A 27,949-nucleotide genomic window follows, 5' to 3' on the forward strand; every position below is an offset into this window, starting at 1 on the left:
CTTGCATTAAAGGCTCCACATAACGCTTCTTGAGCTACACTTTTAACCAACATGCTCCACATCATGCAAATCCTTATCCACATGGTCATAGATTTGGTATGAAAATGTCACTTAACATAATTTCAACTTGTATTATAAGTATGAAAATTTTAGAAATATACAGTATATATACATACATATGTCAGCTTCCGAAAGGAATGTACAACCTAATATTTGGGCTGTGATTCTTTCCAATTTCACTTCATCAACGAAAATGTGTCATTTCCCGATCCAAATGCTCACGGATATTATTATTTAAAATCAGGCTAGCGGGTACATAAAAATGGGGGGTGACTAGTACACCCCCTTCTCACCCATCTCTGGATCCATTTCCCCTAAAATAGGAGGTGAGCGGGCACCAAAGTTGGCAGCACACTTTCCATTTTTTTGTAAAAGAAACTAAAAAGCAATTGAGCTATTAACAAGTCAGTTTATTGATAGAGCCATAGAGCTGTATAGCACGGAAACAGACCCTTCAATCCATCTCCTCCATGCCGACCAGATATCCTAAATTAATCGAGTCCCATTTGCTAGCATTTGGCCCATAACCCTATAAACACTTCGTATTCATGTCCCCATCTGAATGCCTTTTAAATGTTGTAATTGTACCAGCCTCCACCGCTTCCTCTGGCAGCTCATTCCATACACGCACCACGCTCTGCGTGAAAATGTTACCCCTTAGGTCCCTTTTAAATCTGTCCCCTCTTACCTTAAACCTATGCCCTCTAGTTTTGGACTCTCCTTTGCTGGGAAAAAGAATTTGGCCACTCACCCTATCCATGCCCCTCATGGTTTTATAAACTTCTATAAGGTCACTCCTCAGCCTCTGATGCTCCAGGGAAAATAGCCCCAGACTATTCAGCCCCTCCCTCTAGCTCAGACCCTCCAACCCCAGCAACATATTTGTAAATCTTTTCTGCACCCTTCCAAGTTTCACAACGTCTTTCTTATAGCTGGGAGACCAGAATTGAATGCAATATTCCAAACTCAAATATTATGGATGGTGTGAGCGCACAGGTAGAAATTGGAAGGCTTTTTTTTGACCCAGTTGAGTATTAGAGGGTAAAAGTGGGGTACGTCCTTTGCTGGACGTCCTATCTGTGTCCAGTCACCCATCCAAACTGTTAAACCTCCCTCAACATTTTGTCACTTCCCACCTGACCACCAAAACCCACCCATATCCCTCCACCCAACTTCCCACCCATCCCTGACCTTGCTGTCCCTGGGAGTGATGTTGTTGTCATTGTAGAACCGCAGAGTTCTGATGCTGCTGGCATTCCTAGATTTTGCAATACGCCTTATTCCTAACTTGTGTAAACGTTGCAAACACATTTTGACTTGAATATGACAGGACTTGTTAACATGTCGCTAGACAACATGTTCCACTCGACTCGATTGTAACAGTCTTAACATTTACAAAGCACATTCCATGTCAGATAAACAGCCTAAGAGCAAAACATTTCCAAATGGAACCTGCAATAGATCTAAACTTCTGTATACAAGATGTGGTGCCTCATGACGTTTTCCATACCCTTGATGTACTGTGTACATTCTTTGTAAAGTACATAGTCCAAGGGGTTGACCATTTCCAGCCCCTCAGTGTACTGTGACTGAAAGGTCATCAGCAGCATCCTTTCCCCATTGCATCTTTGTAGTACTTGCCTTTGGACCTCCTAACCATATCCCCGGCACTTTCAGGTAATCTGACCTGACAGTGAAGTTGACAAAGGATTGGTCTGCCCGGTTGCCAAAGAATACTCTCACCCTTGCCCTGATTCATCTTGACAGCCAAGGCTGGTTTGAGCTGCTCACACACTTAAATCAATCTGTCCCATCAAAGGGCCTGAGCAGAAGGAGGTGACATGTACATGGGGGCCTTTGACCCTCGTGTCACCACTACCCTGGAGGGTCAACCCTCGTACGCTCACATCCTTCGCGATGGATTCAGCAGAAGGTTACATACGACGTGTGAACAGAACAGGAGAGAGGACAGCCCTGCCTGATCCCAAATTTGATTAGAAAACTTTCTTTCTCCCAACCGTTGATTGGACCAGCACTCCTGATGTGGACTCCAATTGTGGAGTCCCTGCCCAAAGCCCATGATGGAGAGCACATCCATCATGTGGGAAATGCGATATATTGTCAAAGATTTCTCGTGGTCCAGTTTTATGAGGCAGGTGCTCCCTCTCCCCCCCTCACCCAATGTCAGACATAGACAGTCATATCCCTCAGTAATACAAGGCTCTCAGAGATCTTCCTAATGGTACAGCACTCTAGTCAGCGTGAATCACTGACTCCAGAGCAGACCTGACCTGGTTGGCGATGACTTTGGTCAGAATTTTGAGGTCCTCATTCAGCAGTGAGATTGGTCACTAATTTCTAATTTCCTCCTGGGAGTGCTAGATCTGATCTCAGCCCTATCTCATTATAGCTGCAGGGTGGGCTTATGTACTGCTGCTATGATTCCAGTACCTGACATTTCCTGTGGGAGAGGCAATGTGCAGTAAACCTCCTAAACATCAGCCCAATAACTCAGTCCCCAGTGGAAGTCTTACTGATTGGAATGGATTGCACAGGGATTTTATGCTCATAAAAATGTGCCTTTGATTCATATGAGGCATGTGTCCTCACCTGTACAGGAGAATAGGCCACAGATCAGCCAGGATCTCATTGAATGGTGGAACAGGCTCAAGAGGCTGACTGGCCAACTCCAGTTCCTATAAGTATATATATATATATATATGTATATATGTATATATACTGACGAAAGTTCACTCTTACTTCAGAAACCTCTCGTCTGAACTTTGACCAGACAAAATTAATTAATTATGTTGTCGTTGAGAATTTTAGTAATTCAGGATATCTCTGTACTATATTTTTCTATGACTTTAAACAGACAAGGCAAATGTTTCACAAATTCACTTTACCATCTCTTTTTATATATCTTTCATTTTGATTTCAATAACCAACTGTTTACGGTCCAATACAATTTCATGACTAAGACAATATTAGGTGTATGTATTGTCAGATTAAGAAAAGTTGAACTAACTGTGGACAATGGCTCATAGATATGTTAAATCTTCTGTATAATATGCTACTTGCACATAAATTTGAGTGGCTAAGATTTAGCCCGAATGTAATGGTCTGACAATATAGTATTTAGATCAGACTAAATACACAGTAATAATACATAGCAAAAAATAAAATATTAAATTGATACATATTTTATTTAGTCATTTGTTTATTACTTGATTAGTTAATTTATTAGTACATAGCAACAACTTGCTCGCTGATACTCAGTTTGGATTCCACCACAGTCATTTGTTTCCAGACCTCATTGCAGCCTTCGCTTAAACATGGACAAACATACTGAACTAACGAGGGAAGGTGAGATTGACTGCCCTTGATATTACGGCAGCATTTGACCAAATGTAGTGTCACAACCACATACCAAGCATCTCATCAGAATGGTTCATGAATTAAACATTGTATATAGGTTTGATTGTAGTTTCATTTAGTTTTTGAGTATTTCAATTTTAAAATAACTAGCAGATCCACTTTATGCTTGAGACAAGGTTAAAAGCTTAGTTTGTTACACAAGTATTGCTGTAGGATATTTAATAGAAAGAGATCATATTATTAACTAAATACGTATATTGTTATGATCCCAGCTGATTTTATTACTGCACAAGCTAGACAGATCTTAGCATAAAATCTGGTTTGATAGATCTTATTTTTTATTTTTTTTAATAAGATGGTCTTTCACTGAAACACAAGTACTCCATGCTGCAGATTTAGATTTAACAATAAAATAGAAGTCTATTATCCAAAAGAACTGAAGATAAAATAGAGTAAACCAAACCATTTTACATAATACACAAACATGAAGATTTCAAGACATATGGTAACAATGTTATCCCATGAATTCCTAAAGCACTGGGACCCCAAAAGCATCCCTCTACAGTACAGGTTCCAGAGAGATTCTCCTTCAACTCCTAGTCTAGAAGGTTCTGATATGCTGTTCTTGGAGCCATCATATACCTGAGCTTACACATTCTCAGCTTCAAATAACCCCTTCAGGGCTTTACCAAACACTTCTGGTCTGGACTAATTAGCAAGGTGCTTTCTCTAAGCTAATCCAATTTTGAACAAATCTAAACCATCTTCTCCCTTTCTCAGAAGCAACTGCTTTGCACATCCAGCTTCAGCTAAGAACTTTGTAGAACTCTCCAAACTTAAATTAAAACTGAAAAGTTTTTTCTCCAAGATACTGGTGTTTCCCACTCGTTAAAAAAGCGAGTTCAGAATCTTCCATCACTTTGTACTTTATTCACTCATAAACTCTTCTAATGTCAACAAAAAAAAAAGTTCTTGGAGGCTGTCTTGCCCAAAGAAAGAAATCACCGTGGTTACAGAGATATTTACAAGTTTATCATTAAACCTCTTCAGACACACAGAAAAACCCATATGCCACTAGTTCCAATTCAAAAATCCAATCTCAAAAATAAGTAATATTATACAGTACAGAAATTTAAAGGAAGGAGGGATGGAAATTATGTATGAGGATGGAAACAAAGTCAGTCTCTATTATTGCCAGAATATGTGCAGATTCTCTTTCCAAAGTGAAAGAATTGAAAACCTGAAACCAGATTCAGCAGCTACAGTGGCTCCTGTAACCTAAAGGTTTCAGGTTGCTCCCATCAGTAGACTGAACTGGACCTGGGAGTGAGTGAAGGCTCCTCTCTTTCTCATTTTGACAGCCTTGCAGACTATGATTGTCTAGAACAAAAACAGAAATTGCTGGAGAAACTCAGTAGGTCTGGCAGCATCTGTGGAGAGAAAGCCGAGTTAATGGCTTGGGTCAAGTGACTTGTTCCAAAGTGATTGTGGCTAGGAAAAGGTTGGGATATGGGCTGAAGATGGGGTGGGAGTAAATGATAGATGGAGATGGAGCCCAGAGGGAGAGAACAGCAGTGAGGCAGACAAGGAATGGGTAAAGGTCAGCCAGGCATAATCAATAGCTGCTACTCTGGCCTTAAATTATATTTTAATTACATTACTTATTTCTTTTGCTTTTTATACATTTTATTAACTTTACCACCAATTTTTAAACTATTTTAAAAGTTAAAAATAGAAAAGACTTCCCAAGGAGCTCACTAAACAACTTGCTCCTTTCTGTGCAGTCATGCAATTGGCCAGTATTACTGAGACTAGCCTTTTGTTCCAGATTAAATGAATTTAGATCCACAAGCTCTGATAGGATTTGAACTCATGTTTGTTTTAATTAATCATTTAGAGGATATGGGTGTTACTTGCAAAGCCGGTATTTGTTGCCCATCTGTAAATATTCTGGAGAAAGTGGCAGTGAGCTGCCTTCTTGAATCAGTATAGTCTTTTGGATGTTGGAATATGTACAATGCCCTTAGGGAGGGAGTTCCAGGATATTAACCCAGTGACACTGAAGGATCAGCGATATATTTCCAAGTCAGGAGTTGCTCAGAGGGGAACCTGCAGATGATGCAGTTTCTGTTCCAAGCTGCCTTGGTCCTTCTAAATGGTAGAGATCGTAGGTTTGGAAGGTGCTGTTGAAGGAACTTTGGTGAGCTACTGCAGTGAATTTTGCATCTCCACAGCATGAGGCCAAGCTTCTGCATTACAAATGCTGTGGCATAACCACTCATTTTCTCTTCACACTTTAATACAAGAGGCAGCTGGGTGTTTCTTCACGAGTTTCTCCTGGAGTCTTAGCATATCAAAAGACCTTGGGGTGCAGGTGCATAGTTCCTTGGAAGTGGAAAATACCTTGATCTGCCCGTCTTCCCTTGACTGACCAACCCCCACCCTAACTCCCCACCTACACTCACCTTTACTGGCTCCATCCCTGCCTCCTTAACCTGTCCGTCTCCTCTCCACCGATCTGCTCCTTTATCCATCTTCCATCCGCCTCCCCCTCTCTCTCTATTTATTTCAGAAACCCCTTACCCTCCCCCATTTCTGAAGAAGGGTCTAGACCCGAAACGTCAGCTTACCTGCTCCTCTGATGCTGCTTGGCCTGTTGTGTTCATCCAGCTCCACACCTTGTTATCCTTGAAAGTGGAGTTGCAGGTAGACAGGTGGTGAAGAAGGCATTTGGTACACTTGCCTTTTTTGATCAGTGCATTGAGTATGGGAGTTGGGATGTTATGTTGCAGCTTTACAGGACATGGCTAGGACCACTTTTGGAATACTGCATTCAATTCTGGTCTCCCTGCTTTGGTAAGATGTTGTGAAACTTGAAAGGTTACAAGGATGTTGCAGGAATTGTAGAGTTTGAGCTATAGGAAGAGGCTGAATAGGCTGGGGCTATTTTCCCTGGAGTGTCAGAGACTGAAGGGTGACCTTACAGAGGTTTATGAAATCATAAGTGGCATGGATAGGGTGAATAGTCAAGGTCTTTTTCCCAGGGTAGGAGAGTCCAAAACTAGAGGGCATAGGTTTAAGGTGAGAGGAGAAAGATTCAAAAGGGGCCTAAGGGGCAACTTTTTCACGCAGAAGGTGGCGTGTGTATGGAATGAGCTGCCAGAGGAAGTGGTGGAGGCTGGTACAATTACAACATTTAAAAGGTGCCTGGATGGGTATATGAATAGGAAGGGTTTAGAGGGATATGAGCCAAGTACTGGCAAATGGGACTAGATCAGTATAGGATATCTGGTGCAGATGAGTTGAACTGAAGGGTCTGTTTCTGTGCTCTATGACTCTATGATTCCATCACATTGGAATGCTAGGGCTTCTGCTAACCTCCTGTCGTGACACAAATCCCACATTGTCTCTACACAACAATGAAAGAGTAAATAAACCAGATGTGCTGAACGACCCAGTTCGATGCTTATCTCAATATGTTCGTTACTCGGGTAATATGATAACTCATTCCTGGCAAGGGTAAGTGTGTATAAATTTCATGGGGTTCAACGGGTCTCTGGAAACCACAGTGAAGGTTAAAGTGTTGGAGCAGGCCAGTGCCGATGGTACACAGGGGTGAGGTGCAGCACATAATGAAAAAGCCAACAGGGTTGAATCACTCAGAATCTCCTCACAAGCTGCTTAAAGTATGGAGTCTGGGCCATTTCCCAAAGCTGCTTTACTTGTTTGAGATGCAGCCTGAAACACCCAGGGAGCAGCTATGGCTGTTACCAATAGCAACGTGTGTCTTTGAGGTTGCTATTGCTCCAGTCGTGACACCATGGTGTGAATCTATTTACAAAGCTCAAATTAACAGGAAGGACTATAAGTCTTTTCTTTCTGTTCCTTCCTGTGAGTGAAAGAGCAAAGAATACTTAGAAATACAATTTCGATATTTCACTCATACGCAGCAGCTCCACTGGTTTGGATGCGAGCCCCAGGAAATGCTGTGTGATGTGAGGGAAAAGGTGCAAAGGGAAAATAAAGTGAGGGAAATTGTGTTCATCCCTGGCTGATTTTAATCTCGACCGTTTGGTTTCAGAGGTGTCTTGCACCATTTGGACCATGAAAGCCCAGTCTCATTTCATAGAATGAAACAAAGATGCTGGTGATCTGAAACAAAAACAAAAATTACAGGAGAAACTCAGTAGGTCCAGAAACTACATTCAGAAGAAAGCAGAGTTAACATTTTGAGTCCAGTGTCAAAATGTTAACTCTGCTTTCTCCCACAGATGCTGCCAGACCTGCTGAGTTTCGCCAGCAATTTCTGTTTTTGTCTCATTTTATAAAATATTAGCCTAGTGTTACCAACTCTGCTTGATACTGACTGTGTTCCTGGAGGCTTCCATCACCTGTATAATCACACAGCCATTTTATCCATTTTTAATATTTCTGTAAATAATAAAACAAAAGAGTTCAAACAATATTAAGAAGCATTTTTAAAGCCGGTCTGATTTATTTCAGGGCTCTGTGCAGCAAATTAATGTTCTGAAAATTAGTTTTCAATCTTCAGAGTCTCCCAGATAATCCTGGATGGTTGAAACCCTACTCTGCTTTCTGAATGTTGAAGGGATATGTTTGTACATAAATGTGTCGATATGTGTGGGGTTATAGGGATGCTGTTCAGAGGGTTGGTGCAGACTCAATGGGCCAAATGGTCGCTGTTCCACTGTAGGGATTCTATGATTTCTATGAGATGCTCATGAACTGTACCATGTCAACACGGGGAGGGGGGGGGGGTGAGGGCTAGTATTTGTGGTTGATTGGACTAATGATGGAAATCCACAGCATTTGTTGGTTAGCCTCAGAAATTTTTGAATTGTAATGATCTGACTCCGAGGCTGTGGTGAGGGTAGAGTCGTCGAGGTGGTTTGCATCATACAAAATCAGCAAGCAGCAACCTTTTCGAACTCAAAATAGGTTTCTCAAGATGGGGTGTATCTGTGGAAGCTAGGTTATTGGGAGTTCTCATAAGGAATGGGAACTGACACATTAATATTTCATCTGGTGCCCCTTTTCATGAAGGAAACTGTCTCTTGCCTACTTCAGCAAAGGGTCATGTTACATTCTTCATTTTTTTCTCTTTTCTTTATTTCTGTGTCAAGGGAGTGTGGCAAAGTGTCATGTTAAATTCATGTTTCCTTCAGCCCATCACACTTAGATGTTCACATTTTTTTGGTATTTTTGGATACATAGACATGTCAAATGGGAGGCGCACTATTATTCTAAAGATATGAAGTAACCAATACATGAGACAAAGTCACATACTGAAAATTATTCGAAGCATTAAGGTGAACAACAATAGAATATATATATATCAACAAATGTTACAGGCTACAATCTAATCGAATATTTAAGCTGGTTTTATACCAAAAGGTAATAAGCTTCCAGCAGTTATTGAAGGTGGGAATCTATCTATGAAGTGTACTGCTTTCAATGTAGAATAGGTACGTTGTGTAAGATACAGACAGGAGTTTGATTGAGGGGTTCAGATGGTTTATATATAGGATTACAGATACCCAGGAATAAGTTATAGACTGGAATCTGATTGAGGGGTTCAGATAGTTTATATATAGAATAATGGATACCCGGGAGTGAGTTACAGACTGGAATTTAATCAAGAAATTCAGATAGTTTATATATAGGACAGATACCTGGGAGTGAGTTGCAGACTAGAATCTAATCAATGGGTTTGTATGGTTTATGTATAGAATAACGGATACCTGAGAGTAAAGTACAGGCTGGGAGGGGGAAAGAAAGCACATTGAATATACTGTTGTACACATTGCATATAGTTTTGTTCCCTTTACCTAACGAAGGAAGTACTTGCCATAGAATAAGCACAATGAAGGTTCACCAGATTGATCCCTGGGTTGGCAGGATTGTCCTATGAGGAGAGATTGAGGAAACTGGGCTTAATTCTCTAGAGCTTAGAAGAATGAGAGCTGATTTCATTGAAGTGTATAAACACTGAAGGACAAATATTCCGCCTGTTTGGGGAATCTAGAACAAGGGCATACAGTTTCAGAGGCTGGACTGAGGAGAGGAAGAATTTCTTCACTGAGAGGGTGGTGCATTTTTGGAATTCTTTACCTATAGGATTGTGGAGGCCCACTCATTGAATTCGAATTAGAAATAGCTTTATTGTCACATGTACTCGTATGAGTACAGTGAAAAGTTTACTTACGACGCCATCTTGGGCACTTAGGTACCCTGGTACATATTCTTAAATCAGAAAACTTTGCAAAATAAAGAAATAAAACATCCAGCATTAGGTACTAAATTACAAAAACATAGGAATAAATTAGAAAAAAAAAGAAATAAAAGCTTCAGAATTACAGTCTTTCCACCCTAGTCCACGCCAGCACCTAGCCTGTCTCATCTTCAAACCGTGCCAAGCCTTGACTCCAGAGTTCTGTTGCCCACTAGAGCTCTAGAGCATTTCTGCTCATTTGGGCATAATAGATATTGACCACTTTGTCTAAGTATCTATTCTTAGTGCACAGTGTTCCACTGTGTGGCAGTGCTGGAGGGAGTGAATACCTGGTCTGCTTTGTCCTAATAGGTGTAAAATTTCTACAGTTTGTTGGAGCTGCACTCATTTGACAAGTGGAGAGTATTCCATCACAATCCCAACTTGTGCATTTCATATGTTGGAACGTTTCTGGGAAGTCAGGAGGTGAATTGTTTGCTGCATGATTCCCAGCCTCTGAGCAGCTTTTGTAAGTCACAGCTTTTAGGTGACTGACCCCAGTTACATTTCAGGACAATGATGACGTCCAGGTTGTTGTAGTGGTAGTTCTGAGATCATTATTGCCTGGCAATTATGTTCTTTATCACTTAGCAGCCCAAGTTTGATTCAGAAACAAACTTGGCAGCAGCTGTTTTGATAAAACGTTTCATGTTAACAGGTTAGATGTGACCTCTATGTGAATCACTCAGTTTTATTCCAACTCAATCTTTAGTCTCCCTCCAGTTTATTTTCAGAGAATTGTAGATAATGGCTTTCTGGGTCTTAATTAAACTCAAAGTGCTCATTTATTACAGAATGAACCAAGCTCCAACTATCGGCTTCGAAGCAGACGTGGGCAGCCGCACAACGCACCACTTCATGTACCCGGAGAGTGCAAAAAATCTTGCAGCAAATGTCAGCTTTGTTTTGGTTCCCTTTAAAACTTTGGACCTCCTGTGGATCACCAGCGCCCTCTCAATGGGGGAAATCAGATTGTAAGTATAGCTCAAAACTATCTGACTTCCTTTTCCCTCCACAAATTTATGCCTGTGGTAGGAAAGATGTTGTGAAACTTGAAAGGGTTCAGAAAAGATTTACAAGGATGTTGCCAGGGTTGGAGGGTTTGAGCTGAAGGGAGAGACTGAATAGGTTATTTTCCCTGGAGTGTCAGAGGCTGAGGGGTGACGTTATAGAGGTTTATAAAATCATGAGGGACATGGAGTTGTAGTAGGGGAGTCCAAAACTAGAGGGCATAGGTTTAAGGTGAGAGGAGACAGATTTAAAAGGGACCTAAGGGGCAAGTTTTTCATGCAGAGGGTGGTGTATGTATGGAATAAGCTGCCAGAGGAAGTGGTGGAGGTGAATACAATTACAACATTTAAAGGCATCTGGATGGGTAGGAAGGGTTTGGAGGGATAGGGGCCAAATGCTGGCGAATAGGACTAGATTTATTTCGGATATCTGATCGACATGGACAAGTTGGACCAAAGGGTCTGTTTCCGTGCTGTACAACTCTGTGACTCCTTGATCGAATGACCTGTTACTGAACCTAATTGACCTCTTGTGACCAAAGTTTTCCAAAACAGCTATTACCACAACCAGCAACAGATGAGGTCTATAACTGGGTACATCGCAAATCCTATTAAGACACCACTCCAGTTTGGAGGATGAAGATGTAGAACTAGCAGTGATAATAGGTTATTAACTTATCACAATTGTGAATGTTAACAGTGATAGTAAAGTGTAGGATTGATGGTGAAACAGATAATAAAACTCCAAGAGTCATGTACTTTCATTTCTGTGGGTATTCAACACATTACAGATGACACATTACTGATTTGTTAAGCCTATTAGTTTTGACTGTATTGATGTATTTATTCAGAATTTGTATGCAGAGGATGCAACTGATGTTGTCACCCTGAGCTATTCTGTACTCTGGGGTTATACTTCTTCTACAATTCGAATAGAATTGTTTCCTCTTAAACAGCACGCTATCTTCTAACCCTCACCCTTCATGGGGTTACATTTCCAACAGTCAGAATGAAACAGCTTAGTTGGAGAGGGCTGTTAACCAACTGGCAAATATTACTTCACCAAGAATTTATTTTCAGTTTTGCAAGGTAGACTGCCCAAAACAGGCAGAAGCTTCATTAAAATATTGACCTGGAATTTGCTGGAAACTTGCAATAGCGTAATAGAGTCATAGAGCACAGAAGCAGACCCTTTGGTCCAACTTGTCAATGCCAACCGGATATCCTAAATTAATCTAGTCTCATTTGCCAGCATTTGGCCTATATCCCTCTAAACCCTTCCTATTCACTTACCCATCCAGATGCCTTTTAAATATTGTAAATGTACCAGCCACTCCCTCTGGCAGCTCATTCCATACACGTAAAACCCTCTGCATGAAAAAGGGTGCCCCTTACGTCCCTTTTAAATCTTTCTCATCTCACCTTAAACCTATGCCCTCTCGTTTTGGACTCCTCCACCCCAGGGAAAAGACCTTGACTATTCACTCTATTCATGCCCCATATGATTTTATGAAATTCTAAAACGTCACTCCTCAGCCTCCGACGCTGCGGGGAAAATCGCCGTCCCTATAGCTCCAACCCTCCAATGCTAGCAATGTCCTTGTAAATCCTTTCCGAACCCTTTCAAGTTTCACAACATCTTTCCTATAGCAGGGAGACCAGAATTGAACGCAGTATTCCAACAGGGCTTCTGTATGTTGATGGGTACATAAAAAGAGCAAATTATGGAGTAGGTGACTTGTGCCATGTTATAATTTCCAGAACCTTCTGTGCCACTTCCCTCTCACCTTCAGCTAAAATCGGTAATTCTAATAGATGGAGTCTATGGCAGTCCTGAATTAACGCCACATTTCCTTCCCATTTCCAAAGAAGTAATGAACCCTTAGTGATTTGCCAGCAGCCTGATTTATTGCTCTAAAACTGTTCTCCTTTCTACATATTTCCACCGTTTGAATAAATGATTTATAATCAGCCAGAGCCACAGGATTTGAGCCAGCAGCATTGCTTTTCTGCAGTGCTCATTGTTTGCTTGAAAGAGCAATTAAAAATGTTTGCTTTATCCAAAGACATTAGCACCCTCTGTTTGATTTTTGGTGCATGAGTGGGACTAATGGGCACAGCCCTGAGCCAGTTGATTGATGCTGAATTTGCAGCAGCCAGGAAAGTTGCTGCAAGCTGATCAGATCGAAAACACCTTACTCCTTCCTTCAACAGTCATTCCTGTTATAATTGATGGCCTCTGGCAATTGACAAGTACCAGGAACTCCAGGAATGAGCAATGTACACTTCTGACTGCCACCTCCTTTGTTTCTAGTATTTCTGAAGTAGAAACTGGAATAGGGACTGGATGAATTATTTACCTTCGTTTGGCAGGAAATCTGGGGCGGACGGTGGCTCACTGGTTAGCACTGCTGCCTCACGGGTTCGATTCCACCCTCGGGTGACTGTGTGGAGTTTGCACATTCTCCCCGTGTCTGCATGGGTTTCCTCCCACAGTCCAAAGGTGTGCAGGTTAAGTGGGTTGGCCATGGGAAATTGCTCACAGTATCCAGAGATATGCAGGCTAGGTGGGTTAGCCATGGGGAATTCATAGTTACAATGACAGGGTGGGGGGGATGCTCTTCAGAGGGTTGGCATAGTCTTGATGGGCCAAATGGCCTGCTTCCGCACTATAGAGATTCTGTGATCTGCTTTCTGATGGAGCACCCATGGATTTGCTGGTTGTCTCCCTTCATTTAGCTGGGCTTCCCTGGATCTTGGTTTCTGTTCAGTTTTATTACTACATTATTAACATGAAACAATTCCCAATATCAGACTCATCTTCAGGAAACTTTCTCTTCTGAAAGGCTGTCTGCCCATTTCAGGAGCGCACAGGCCTCAAATGGGGGTTGGCTGAAAGTCAGTAGAGGTCTTGGGCCACTTTAGCGACACTATCCTGGTTTCTCTGGACACAGAGCTGGACTCCAGGAATTGGGTGGTGCTCTCAGGTCTAGGAAGGAAGCCCTCGAGGGCACAACCTGAAGAAAGAATGGCAGTACAGTAGGGCACTGCCACAGGGCTGGCACCACGAATAGGCCAGCAAGGGAGGATAAAATACCCTGACCGCTGGTCAAGCTGTGTGAATATAACCACAGTGCCAACAACCCCTCACTCTGCTTAGTACCGTCACCCAGAACACTCACTGACACTGAGGATGCACACGCACGTTTCACAGACTCCAGTTCGTCCACACACATCTATCAATGTTGTCAGCATCGCAGTTATCCTCACCTCACCCTGCCTCGACAAAGCATCTGAGCAGAGTGGCACACAATCCCCTACGCTTTGTCCTCTCTGTCTGTTGCAGAAGAAGGTCACCCGACATGGCAGAGAAAGGTAAAAGACAAGACGGACGCGGTGTCCTGTGCAGGGGATAGTTCTCCACAGCACGAGGCCGGTGGTAATGCAGGCAGTGGATCTGTCAGAGCAGTGATTCCCCGGGATAATGGGATTTGACAAACAGTTCAACCAGCTGTTAACCCTTGTCCTTAGACATGGCACCAAGTGGAAGCTGAAGGTGCCGTGGTTGAGGAACCCTTGCCACAATCCCACAGCCCAACCAGCCCCCTCTGCCGTACGCTTTCAGATACAGGGATGGGGTGCGGGGCTTCCATCTGGATAGCCTCAGCAGCTGCAGGAGGAAGGGATTTGGATGAGGATTTTGATGGGGCAAAGTATAGGAGAAGCTTGACAACGAGGCACGCTGAGATGCTTAGGGAATTGGCCGGCAGCTTATTGGACTGTAGTAGTAGCCGACCACCACCTTCTCAAGGGCAAGTAGAGACTAGCAATAAATACTGGCTCAACCAGAGATGCCAACGTCAAAAGAAAGAATAGCAAAGAGTTGGGATGTTCAGGTTCTCATCACCAAAAAAGGGGCACATTGATACATGTTCATTGCTCCCTATCCTTGACCTCTCAACAATCCAGCAGTCTCAGTCTCAAAAGCCCCAACATACAGAGCCCCTTGAAGTTCCGAATTCCTGTTATCATCTGTATGGAAAAAATGTGCTTCCTTATTTCACTCGTGAATGGCTTGGCTCTGAATTTAAGATGCTGTCCCTTTGTTCTGTAATCCCCCACCAAAGGAAGCAGTATGACTAACCTATCAAATCCTTTCTATCACTTCAACTCCTTGAAGTTTCAATCTCAATGGAATTCGGGCCAAGTTTGCAGAGCCTGTCTTCATAATTTACCCCCTTGGCAAACCTGCGGACAGCACACCTTCCCCGAGCTGTAGTGACCAGACAGAATGCAGACATCCAGATGTGATCTGACAAGGTGCTGCACCTATGCATCATTAATTACTCCGTTGGTAAAGACCAGCATTCGATTAGACTCTTTGATTGCCTTTTTAGTCTCTGCATTAGCTTTTGTGTTGGCATGGTGGGCTTAACAGCCATTTGGGTTAGGTTGGGGGGTGGGGGTGGGGGGTGGCTTCTTTATCAATATAATGGTTCCCACATCCAGACCAGTTCACAACTCTTCTGAGGGGCTATGATCCACAGGTCCTTAAGCAGTTGACCCAACTCCAAGACAATGTTGGGGGCACCAGGAGATGCCTACTATTACATTGGTACCAAACAGGTTGAAAATGAGGGTGTGAGTCCGCTGGTGAAAATTGGGGACGCTGAGAATGGGGTTTGGGTATTCCAGAATCAGATCCCATCCACCATTTCTAAAGGTCCATGGAGCCTCCTCAAAATCAGCCCATTCTCAGAGAAATCACTTGGAAGCATTGTCAGGAGCAGGGAACAGGAAAGGCAGTCATTTTTGATAAACTCACAACTTGAATCTGCTCAGTGATGAAACAGTTCAGCCACGTTTAAAAGGCAGGAATGAAAACTGATAAGAACACAAGAACTAGGAGTGGGAGTAGGCATTCAGCCCTTCAAGCCTGCTCCACTGTTTAATACAATCATCTCACCTCAACTCAGCTTTTCTACCTGCTCTCCATAACCCTTTAACCCATCACTAATGAAAAATACGTCTATCTCCTTCTTAAATTTATTCAGTATCCCAGCATCCACTGCATTCTGGGTAGTGAATTTCATAGATTGATGACCCTTTAGAAATAATTTCTCTTCATCTGTTTTAAATCTGCCACCCTTTCACCTAAATGCATGACCTCTCATTTTAGATTGCCCCAGATGAGGAAACAAATGTCTAATTTGTCAACAGACTTGAGCGTTGTATATACCTCAATTAGATCTTCTCTATTCTTTCCAAACTCTAGCGAGTGTAGGCCTAAACTGCTCAATCTCTCCTCATAACACTGTAGAATGAATCCATTGAATAAAGCATGTACCTGCTCTTACTCAACTGGTAAAACGATTCCCAGCATTCACAAGAATCCAGACTGACTGACCCTCACCCATTGAGTTATCTGATCCCCAGCCTGGGCTGGGGCTAAAACGTCTTTACAGTTCCCGTTCCTGAGAAAGCATTCCAATTATTTCTGCAGAGACAGGGCATGCCTTCATTGATCTCAATCGAAAGGTTAATAATCTTTCTTTATTTCCCAGATGGTGGAATTTCTTCGGTCTTTCACTGTCAGTGTCTGTCAAGTACTGTGTTTTTAAAAAAAAACTTTTAGTGATTCTTTAACAGGCACTTCATATTCTACACCACTCACCATGTAACAATATTTGATTTCTCAATTTGAACTGGATGCAGTCTTTGCTATGAGCACCATCAATCTCAGTATCGCTCAAAGAACTTTAATTACATTATACCATAGCATGACAGCAATCAGCCACTGCTTCCTGTTCCGTTGCAGCACAATTTATTGCTCCCGTGCTAGAAGGTGACGTGAATTATTTATTCAGTTAACTGCATGCTTTAAAACTGAGCTGAATGATGAAATTGGCATCACTGGGTCTGGAAAGATGGGAACGATATCTGGTCAAGGTAACATTCAGCTCCTCAGCAATCACAGCACAGCTATTCAAAACAGGGGGCAAAAGAACGGTACCAACCCTTTCTTTCTCAAGAAAACCAAATTGAAAAGAAACAATGCCACTGTAAGGAGCCTGTCTTTTTTCTTTCGTGCTTTTTAAAACTGAGCTGAGCTGAGAACAAGCTGTTTTAAAAGCCAGTGTTTAAAAGACTGGCTGTATGTTTTGAAACATAGAAACATAGAAGATAGGAGCAGGAGGGGAGGCCATTCGGCCCTTCGAGTCTCCTCCGCCATTCATCACGATCATGGTTGATCGTCCAACCCAACAGCCTAATCCTGCTTTCTCCCCATAACCTTTGATCCCATTCGCCCCCAAGCGCTATATCTAGTTGCCTCTTGATGACATTCAATGTTTTGGCATCAACTACTTCCTGTGGTGAGGAATTCCACAGGCTCACCACTCTTTGGGTAATGAGATGTCTCCTCATCTCCATCCTAAATGGTCTACCCCGAATCCTCATACTGTGACCCCTGGTTCTGGGCATACCCACCATCGGGAACATCCTCCCTGCATTTACCCTGTCTAGTCCTGTTAGAATTTTATAAGTCTCAATGAGATCCCCCCTCATTCATCTGAACTCCAGCGAAAACAATCCCGACCTAGTCAATCTCTCCTTATACGTCAGTCCTGCCATCCCTGGAATCAGCCTGGTAAACCTTCGTTGCACTCCCTTCAGAGCAAGAGCAAGGAACCTGTCCCCCAGTGCAGCCATTGGGTAAAACAACTGTTTGAACAGGCAGTAATTGAAGTTTAAGTTGCAGACTCAGCTGGGAGCTAAGGAGTTACTGCAGTTGTACAAAGGCCTGGTTAAACCAGACTGGAGTACAGGTTACAGTTATCAGCATTGCACTTTTGAAAGGATATATTAACTTTGCAATTCATGCACTGCAGATTCACCAGCATGTTACCCAGGCTCCAAACGTTAGCTGAAAAATCAGGCTTGCATAAACTAAACTGTAAACAAAAAATACTGGAGATCACAGTGGATCAGGCAGCATCCATGGAGAGAAAGCAAGCTAATGTTTCGAGTCTAGATGACTCTGCATCCAAGCTACTAGACTCACCCAGACTCGAAACGTTAGCTCTTACTCTCTCTCCTAGCACCTGTACTGAAGGGGGAGACAATGGCGTGGTGGTATTATCGCTGGACTGTTAATCCAGAGACCCAGATAATGTTCTGGGTACCTGGGATCGAATCCTGCCATGGCAGGTGGTGGAATTTGAATTCAATAAATATCTGGAATTAACAATCTAATGATGACCGTGAATCCATTGTCAATTGTCAGGAAAAACCGATCTGGTTCAACAGCATCCTTCAGGGAAGGAAGCTACCATCCTCACCTGGTCTGGTCTACATGTGACTCCAGACCCACAGCAATGTGGTTGACTCTTAACTGTCCTCTGGACAATTAGGGATGGGCAATAAATGCTGCCTAGCCAGCGACACCCTCATCCTGTGAATGAATAAAAAAAAATCTGCAGTAATTTGCTCTTACATTTAACTAGACTCATTATCACTGGAAGAAAGATGTTTGAGGGGGTGATTTAATTAGGAATTTATGACTTTGAATGGAATTATTACAGTAGTTAGACAAAATTATTTTTCTTTGCGTGCATGGAAGTCAAGGACAATGGGACTTTAAAATCCAAACTCAGCCATTAGGAGAATGTTGGGAGCTGCTTCTTCAGTCAGAATGTAAGAAGTGTAGAACTCTGACCCACAAAAAAAAGTGGACACTAACTAGTTAATCAAAATTTAATCTGGGATTTTTCTCACCAGGTTTATTTAAGGGATCTGAAGCCAAGACAGATAAATGGACTCAGGCATCTACCAGTTCAGGAGCTGAATGGCTTATTTATGTTCTTATATTTTACCAACAACGACTTAGTGCCTTTCACATAACATAACATCTCATGGTCTTTCAGCACCAGGTTATCAAACAAAATTCAACACTGATTAAGGGACAAAAGCAGGCTTTAAAGAGTGTGCTGTGGGAGAAAAGAGGTGCAGAGATCTAGGGAGGGAATTGCAATCCAAGAGCAGGACCTGTGGTGAGTGAAAGAAATCAGAGACGTGCAAGGGGCCAGTATTGGGTATGCGTGAGATCATGGAGAGCTGTGGGCTGGTGAAGTTTACTCACATGAGGAGGGACTAAACCACAGTGGGACTTGAAAACAAGGTGGAGCAGGGACACCCAGGATTAACAGACAGGACAGTATTTCAACCTTAACATCTCTTATTCTTCCAGAACGAAGAACAGATGACCAATTCATTTCACCTTTGTTAATCTGCAGCATTGGAATTCTATCAGCGTAAAAGGCAAAAGTGCCTTAAACAGGTTTCTCGGGAGGAGCTTCTTTAGCCAGACTGTGGTAATAAATGCTTCAGTATTTGAGGTCAAATGAGGTCAGTAGCAAAGAAACATTTAAAAGGATACAGGCTAAATACTGCAGTTGCTGGAAATCTTAAGTTAACACAGCGAATGCTGACAAAACTTAGCAGGTCTGGCAGTATCTGTGAAAAGAGAAACAGAGTTAATGTTTTGGGTCTAACTAACTTCTTCAGAACTCTGGGTTCAGGGCTGTAAAGAAGAGTCATACTGAACTCTGTTTCTCTCTCCACAGATGCTGCCAGACCTGCTGAGTTTCTCCAGCATTCACTATGTGTGTTTAAGGAAAAGCTGGTTTAAGTACAAAAGGGATAAATGATTAGCTTCTGCTGATAGGGTGGAAGGAGTATAAACACTGACATAGGTCTGTGAGGCTGAATGACTTTCTGTGCTGTAGATTCTATTCAACTCTACGTACCTAATTAAAACAAAAGGGGACTTGCTAGACCATTAAATATTATGTGCAGTGTCATTATCTTTATTCTTGTTATCTCTGAAAGCATGGATAGGCTTACTTGGCTAGTTTAGTCTCATTTAGAGTCATACAGATGTACAGCGTGAAAACAGACCCTTCGGTCCAACTCATCCAGGCTGACCAGATATCCTAAGTTGATCTAGTTCCATTGCCAGCATTTGGCCCCTACACCTCGAAACCCTTCCTATTCATGTAGCCATCCCGGTGCCTTTTAAAGATTGTAATTGTACCAGCCTCCACCACTTCCTCTGGCAGCTCATTCCATACACGCACCACCCTCTATGTGAAAAAGTTGCCCCCTAGATCCCTTTTAAATCTTTCCCCTCTCACTTTAAACCTATGCCGTCTAGTTTTGGACTCCCTTACCCAGGGGAAAAGACCTTGGCTATTCATCCTATCCATGCCCCTCATGATTTTATAAACCTCTATAAGGTCACCCCTCAGCCTCTGATGCTCAAGGGAAAATAGCCCCAGCCTATTCAGCGTCTCCCTATAGCTGATCTTTTAATAAGTTCAGTCACAATAATATTGCCACAAAAACATTTCTGGAACACATGGGTGAAGATTAAATGACCGCCTTCAGTTGGGTTTTTCAACATGCAACTCAGTGGATAGATGCCCATCTCCTGTAGTCCTCAGTCACAGTCCTGGAGCTGGTGGAGTTAAGCCCGGAAGAAGTTAGGGAACTACAATACGGAGCAGCAAATCATCCAGGGATTCTGCTGATGCCTACTGATTCTGGAAAGTGCTTATTTATATAATTCAAATGTGAGCACAGCAAGACATTGACACTAACACAATCAAATGATCAATAGTCTTCTATAATTCATGACCATGTAAGTAAATTACTTGAGGACTCTTACTATACAGATTTTGTGCCTTGAGGAGAGGAGGTGGAATGTAAAAGGACAGTTTTTTTTTATTCATTCATGGCATGTGGGCCTTGCTGGCTAGGCCTGCACTTACTGTCCATCCCTCATTGCCCACGGGGCAGTTAAGAGCCAACCACATTGCTGTGGGTCTGGAGTCACATGTAGGCCAGACCAGCTAAGGATGACAGTTTCCTTCACCGTTAATGAACCACATGGGTTTTTCCATCAGTCAACAACAGTTTCATGACCATTAGACTCTTAATTCCAGATTTTTATTGGATTCAAGCTTCACCATCTGCCATAGTGGGATTCAAACACAGGTCCCCACAATATTACCTGGATGTCTGGTTTAATCATCTAGCAATAATGTCATTAGGCCATTGCATCCCCTAAGTACGCTACAGGTGTCTGTGTAAAGAACCTGACTCTCATGGACATTGTTTCCTCCCACACAATGCAACAGAGCCCACAGCATAATTAGAATTAAAGTATAATACCTGAATTCAAACTTCGTGTTCCTTTAGATTCCTGCATATTCAGCTTAAGTGCCTCAATTCTACATTGTGCATACACAAGTTGCGTATTGATGAATACCAACTAATGATACAAAATTGACATATTCAATGACTTGGTTTTAACTGCCCAGCATCAGGCTTCCTGCCTTGTACACAGTCTTTCCTCTTGCCAGTCTGTGAACATGAGCAGAAAGTGACCTTGCAGAAATGTAGCCGTAGACCCCAGCTTGTAGATGTGTTGGCTGCTACAGTCATAAAGATGTAGCAATTGGACTCACTGGTCCGTGCATCAGGGACGGGAATAACAAGGGGGTAGCACTGCACCAACATCAGTCCGTCAATATTCGCAGACAGAGGTCTCTTGTGGTGCAGTGATAGTGTCCCTACCTCTGAGCCAGGAGGCCCAGGTTCAAGTCCTATCTGTGTGTCAAAGCGAGTCCACAAAGATTGGTTAAAACTGCTTACACTCACATAGTACGAGTGATCACTTCCCGCTCTGTGGGAGTGAGCTTCTGGATTGGAGAAAGTGTGATTAAATCAGGGAAAAATTCTTTCCACCTTAAAGCCTACCACAGTAGATCAAAGAAATGATTTGCCTTTTTTCTTCATAAGAATGTTAACTTTCTAGAATGCTTGTCTTAAAATTCCCTCAAAATCTAGACTGAATGGTCCAAAATAACCCAAGTGCTGTCTGTCAAGAGCCTGAAGGTTTTAATTGTAATTAGTGACTTTCATATGGGCTCTCAGACAGGTCTGTTTCCCTTCGGGGCACTCTCCAATCACGCTGCTCATTTTCTCAGGCACTCAGCTTCATTAGAGCTGCAAACCATCCATTCTGTCCGTTTTACTGAAAGCAATAATATTTTGGCATCTGTACACTGCCCTCCTTTAGTCACCAGGTGTGTACAGCATTGGGTCTCACAGATCAGAATAGGACAGGTTCCAACCCCAGTCAGTGAAGTATCAGATAGCTGGCAGTTCCAGCAGAACAGTTCAAACAACATTCAGAGCTGTGAAAAGGACTTTACCAAAAAATCTGATCTTCAGAGATTCAGCATTAGCTTCCCTTGACCTTCCTGTGTCTCTTTTCTTCACAGTACCTACGCGCCTGTCAAACAGTTTCTTCGGGTGGATAAAGATAAGGTGAGTGAGAGGTCAGCCAAGGTTTTTATTGGTGCGTTGGATGACAAGGAGATTCGGTGTAGCTGGGGCAATTAATTCAAGGACTTTAAGACTCCAAACTTCACATGAATTGGTGCTGCAGCTGAGAAGTATTTGGAACAATTGTTATTATCCTCCTGTCCAATCCAGGTTTCAGTAAAGGAGAGGAGCACTACAAACACTGTAGCTGAGGAGGAGAAATGTGAAGCATTGAATGGGATAAGCAGAGTGAGAGAAAATATTCAGCAGTTTAATGTCTTTGAAAATACATAAATTGCCGGGCCCTAATGAAATGCATTCCAGGCCATTAAAAACAGCAAGGGAAGAAAATAATTGAGCTCTGACAGTTATTTCCACACCTCTCTGGCAGAAGGTGTGGTGCCAGAGGACTCCTTACATTGTACCGATGTGCATAAATGCAGAAAGCGATAGACATTCTCCAGGGACAGTCAGCCTGGTTGGAAATGATTGGAAAAAGTTCTGAGGCATGATATTAATTTAGGAAGACCTAAATTAATCAAGAACAGTCTGTCTGCATTTGTAAAGGTCGTGTCTGACTAACCTGACAAGAGGTTTTGAGGAGGTTGCACACAGGATTGGTAAAGTAGCACTGTTAATGCATGGATTTTAGTAAAGATTTTGACAAGGTCCCCACATGGGAATGGTGTGAGCCATGGGATCCCAAAGCAGTTGACAATTTTCATCTAAAATCAGGTGCAGGAAGCTCATTAGGATTCCGCAGGGCTCAGTACTGGATCTCTTACCTTTTGTGGCACGTATCAATGATTTAGTCTTAAATGGAGAGGGCATGATTGAAAAGTTTGTAGGTGATTAAAAAGAAAATTAGATGTGTGGTCATTCAGGTGAAGACTGCAGCAAGCTATGAATCAAGTGAACAGAACAGAACAGTGGACAATGGAATTCAATCCAGAGATTTGTGAGGTAATGTATTTCAGGAGATTTGACGAGACAAGGGAACACCCAGAATGCTGTAGAGGAACAGAGATCCCTGGGATCCACCAAACCCTTTAAGGAAGCAGTGCAGGTTAATGGATAAGAGTGCAGATAGAGTACTTTTACTATCCAAGGCATAGAATGTAAGGGCAGTGAGGTTATGTCAAACACTAATTAAACCATAGCTAGATACTGCATGTACTCCAGTCACCACATTACAGGAAGGACCTGATTGGAACAGAAAGGTTACAGAGGAGATTTATAAATCTCTGTCCTGGACTGGAAACTTATAGACATGAGGAAAAATTGGACAGGTTGGAGTTGGTTTCTTTGGGACAGAGGTAGCTGGGAAGAGATTTAACTGAGGTGTGCAAAGTTAATGGGTCCGAATAGAATGTGTAGGAAGAGTTTACTTCTGTTTGTAGAAGCCAGTTACGGAGACTCAGATTAAATGTCATTGGCAGGAGGATTAGATAGGGGGTGAGGAGAAATTGAAGAGTGGAAATGCAATTGAGAAACTAAACAAAGGAGGCTGTGGACCAAGACGGGGAAGGAGGCATTGGGCTAAATAGCAATTTTTCATGTGGCACTGGCATGATTGGCTGAATGGTCTCCTTACATGTCTTAAATTTCTCTGATTCTAACCTGACTCAGTGAGTAATGGTTATATCTATGTTTGAATTTCGATGTATTAAAGAAGAGTTTCAGTCAATGAGCTTTTTGGGGCATAGTCTATAAGTGAAGGATATACTAATGGAATAAATAATACTATTTATTTTACGAAGTCTGTGCTTTTGATCAGCTCCTTTTCCCTACCTTGGAGGCCCAGTGTGCAGCACACTGTCAGGGTGTATGTAACAATTTCATCAATCAATGGGAAGCTCCTGATCTTTGTAAAGTGTTTCCAGGAAAGGTTTTTTTTTTCTGGTAGCCCTTGAGCACCTTGCACCTTGTATTCCAAATAATCAGACTGACCCAGATTTAAGCAGAGATTTCCAAAGTCAAAAGGACATTATTAACCCACTGAACCATCCTGTGCCCTGGCCAATGTCATTTACCACTTACTTGAGCGGCTCTCTCTAAGTGTGACAATCTAATTAAAAGCTGACTTATACCCACAGGAACTGTATCGCCACCAACCACACTGACTTCACTTAGTGTCTTTAATACAGCAAATTGAACATTTAGACAATGTGTTGTTGAAAAAAGACACGCAAGTTTTGTATTACTGAAGAGCTGTTCAGATAATGAACATTTTGAAACGTAGGCTGAATGTAAAAGTATTTCCTAGAAATCGGTTGACCAACCCCTGGCCCACTCACACACACACGCTCACATACACTCTCTCCCACACACACGCACAGAGACACACACTTACACACACACACACATGTGCACACACTCTCACGCATACACAAACACACACACACAGACACACACACATGCACGTGCACACACACAGACATACACTCTCACAAACACACACACACATACAGACACACACACACACACACACACGCTCACAAACATACGTGCACACACACAATCACACATGCTCACATAGACACATTTGCATACATACAGACACACACACAATCACACATAGACATGCTGAACACATGCACACACACACATGCACACTTACACATAGACACACTCAACACACACACGCTCAATGCTCACACACACACACATGCTCAACGCTCTCACACACACACACACACACACACACGCACACATACACACTCCACCCATTTGCAAAGCCAGAGTCCCCTATGGCAGGAGTGCGATGTGTTCATGCATACTTACCTGAAGCTGGAGCACAGTAAAAGTCCCACTGTTCTTTCCAAAGAAGGGTCTAGGCCCGAAACGTCAGCTTTCCTGCTCCTCTCATGCTGATTGGCCTGCTGTGTTCATCCAGCTCTACACCTTGTTATCTCTTATAACAGGTTTTACTGTTGTTCTGAAGAATTGGACTTGAAATGTTAACTCTGCTTCTCTCTGCACAGATGCTGCTGCACTTGCTAAGTTTCTCCAGCATTCTCTCTTTTTATTTCAGATCTCCAGTACCATCAATACTTTGCTTTTCATTAACAGCTTTATTTTTCAGCTTGCTACCTGCGTACTAAAGTGGCCTTAAAGAGACAACTCAGTCACACAGCCCAATAGCATAGGAGAGTAGAGCATAACAAAATAAGTAGAGGCTGCAGCACTATTAACTGCAATAGAAGTTTATCAGACACTAAAAGGACTTTTACCCATGCTTCCCTCATTATCCTTTACACCGTTTGTCATCAAGAAATTATCGATATCTACATAAAACACACTCAAAGTCTGAGCTTCACACAGCTCTCTGGGATAATGAATTCCCACTGCTTAAAAACAAGTTCTCCATATCTCAGACCTAAGTGGCTTCCATCTTACTGTTAAATTGTGCCCCACGATTTTAGACTCCCCAACCAGGAGAAACACCTCATCTGCAACTTCTCGGTCGGTCCTTGTCAAATCATTTTGCAGGTTTCATTAAGATAACCTCTCTTTCCTCAAAACTCTAGTTACCGGCCCAGTTTACCCAATCCCTCTTCATAGGACAGTCCCATCATTGCGGCAACAAGCTTTGTGAACTATAGTTGCATTCTCTCAATGGCAATAATATCTTTCCTCAGATAAGGAGACCAAAACTGCACACAGTATTCCAGGTGCCCTTTAACTAAACTCCTATACAGTTAAAGCAAGATTTCACAACTCCTCAAATCCTCTTGCAATAAAGACGTAAATTCTATTAGCCCCTTTCTAATAGCTTATGCACCTGCACATTAGCTTTCAGTAACTTTATCAACAAGGATCCAGGTCTCTTTGTACATCGACACGTTCCAACTTCTTAGTGTTTAACAGAGCCTCTGTACATCTGTTTCTCCTATCAAAGAGGATAACCTCACATTTTTCCACATTATATTCCATCCGCCACATTCTTGCCTACTCACTAATCCCATCCAAATCGTCCTGAAAATGTTTTACATCTTTCTCACAACACACATTCCTGCTTGGCTTTGAATCATCTGCAAATGTGTCGATTCATCATACTAGTTTAATGCCAAGGCAGCCAAGTGAAAAATCAACCTTGTTTTACCTTATCCCAGCTTTAATGAGAGCGCTAGACAGCACCAGTCTGAATTTTCCTGCTTCCTTCACACATCGAGATCCTAGCAACATCTCCAAAAAAGACTGGCAAGTCCCCGTTTGCTCTAGGTCCACCACCAATAACAACTGAGGTGAACATGCTGAAGCTTGTTTCATATAGGCCTCACACAGAAAACAGAGAAAACTTTCAGCACATTATTTTGGGTGGCCTTGGAATTCTGCTGTTCTTGATGTTAATGAGCTGTGTTTAACTCTCTGTGGTACCACTGGTTACCAATACGAGAAGACCATTAGTAAATGACTTAGTAAATCGCAACAGTCTGAAGATTAGGTTTTATGGGGAGGCGATGGCCTAGTGGTATTATCACTGGACTATTAATCCAGAGACCCAGTTAATGTTCTGAGGACCTGGGTTCGAATCCTGCCATGGCAGATGGTGGAATTTGAATTCAATAAAATGTCTGGAATCAAGCAATTGCTAGGGATGTGTAATAAATGTTGGCCCAGCCAGTGATACCCATGCCCTGTGAGTGAATGAAAACCACATATGATGAGCTGCTGGTAAATGCACTGCTCAGTGTAACACAAAGCTGTTTAAAACAATGATTCAACCCCAGTGTGAACCTGAATTCAGTGTGTGGCCTCCACACCAGCCAGCCCTGGGTTGAAAGCTGGCCAGGATTCACAGAATTGTGCAGTACAGAAGAGGCCCTTCGGCCCATTGAGTCTGTTCCGCAAGAAATACGCTGAATCTACACTGGTCCCACTTTCCCGTACCAGGGCCATCGCTTTCAAGTGCTCATCCAAGTACTTTCTAAAGGTTGTGACGTTATCCACCTTAAGTAGCCTCCCAGGCGGTGCATTCCAGACACCCACCACCCTCTGGGTGAAAAAATATACCATTGGAGATGCAGGGTGGAAGAGCTCCAGCTGAGAGCAACACTGGGTTCATGCATAACACTCTGTGTGCATAAATAACCTGATGTACGTAGAGTGAGCTGGTTTTAAACTGGTTAAATATTGTGCTTTAAGGTCTGACCTTTAATAATTATTCATTAAACTGTTAAAACAGTTAGTTAAACAGGTTAAAACGGTGGTTTAAAATGACCCCTAATCTTCACTAGTTATATTGACTAAAAACTGCGGTTTAAAGCCTGACCCCTACTCTTCACTCAGGTACAAATCTACAACCCAGCATTCTTCAAGTATATCCATGACAAGTGGACAGAGCATCATGGGAGATATCCGTCCACAGGAATGCTGGTCCTGTTTTTTGCTCTCCATATCTGTGACGAGGTAAGAGCCAGTCTGAGGCAGGAACTGTACTTTCAATTAAAAGGCCAAGTTGAAGGGCCAAAGGCTAAAGTGCACGATACCATCGATGTTGGAGGAGAGAGAGGATAATGTTTAATGAGCCTCTTTGATGCTGCCACTCATCAACTGCATGGTTCACAGCTATGAATAATACTGAATGGGGATGTATAAAACAAATTCTGTCGAGAAATTGACATGAGATGGTGATAAAATTGATTTTGAAAAGACTGGAGATTGATCAAAGAAGGAAAAGTAGGTAGGTAGGAAGCTAACAAAAACAAAGTTGCTGGAAAAGCTCAGCGGGTCTGGCAGCATCTGTGAAGGAAAAAACAGAGTTAACATTTTGGGTCTGGTGACCCTTCCTCGGAACTGATGGTGGCTGGGAAAA

General features: G+C 42.5%; 1 protein-coding gene across 3 annotated transcripts in view; it reads left to right on the forward strand.

Annotated features, from left to right (window-relative positions):
• The window catches only part of st3gal2 (ST3 beta-galactoside alpha-2,3-sialyltransferase 2), a 282,180-nt gene that overhangs the window by 246,618 nt on the left and 7,613 nt on the right, over nt 1-27,949 (forward strand). For 2 of the 3 annotated variants that reach the window (XM_048606133.1, XM_048606134.1), the window contains 3 exons: nt 10,525-10,704; nt 22,089-22,134; nt 27,424-27,543. In XM_048606133.1, the coding sequence (XP_048462090.1) occupies nt 10,525-10,704; nt 22,089-22,134; nt 27,424-27,543 (346 nt within the window). The remainder of the gene's footprint in view (nt 1-10,524; nt 10,705-22,088; nt 22,135-27,423; nt 27,544-27,949) is intronic. The other variant, XM_048606135.1, reaches the window with a different exon arrangement.

This window comes from Rhincodon typus, chromosome 15 (genome assembly GCF_021869965.1).
Source record: "Rhincodon typus isolate 14 chromosome 15, sRhiTyp1.1, whole genome shotgun sequence".
In the NCBI taxonomy this organism is placed as follows: Eukaryota; Metazoa; Chordata; class Chondrichthyes; order Orectolobiformes; family Rhincodontidae; genus Rhincodon; species Rhincodon typus.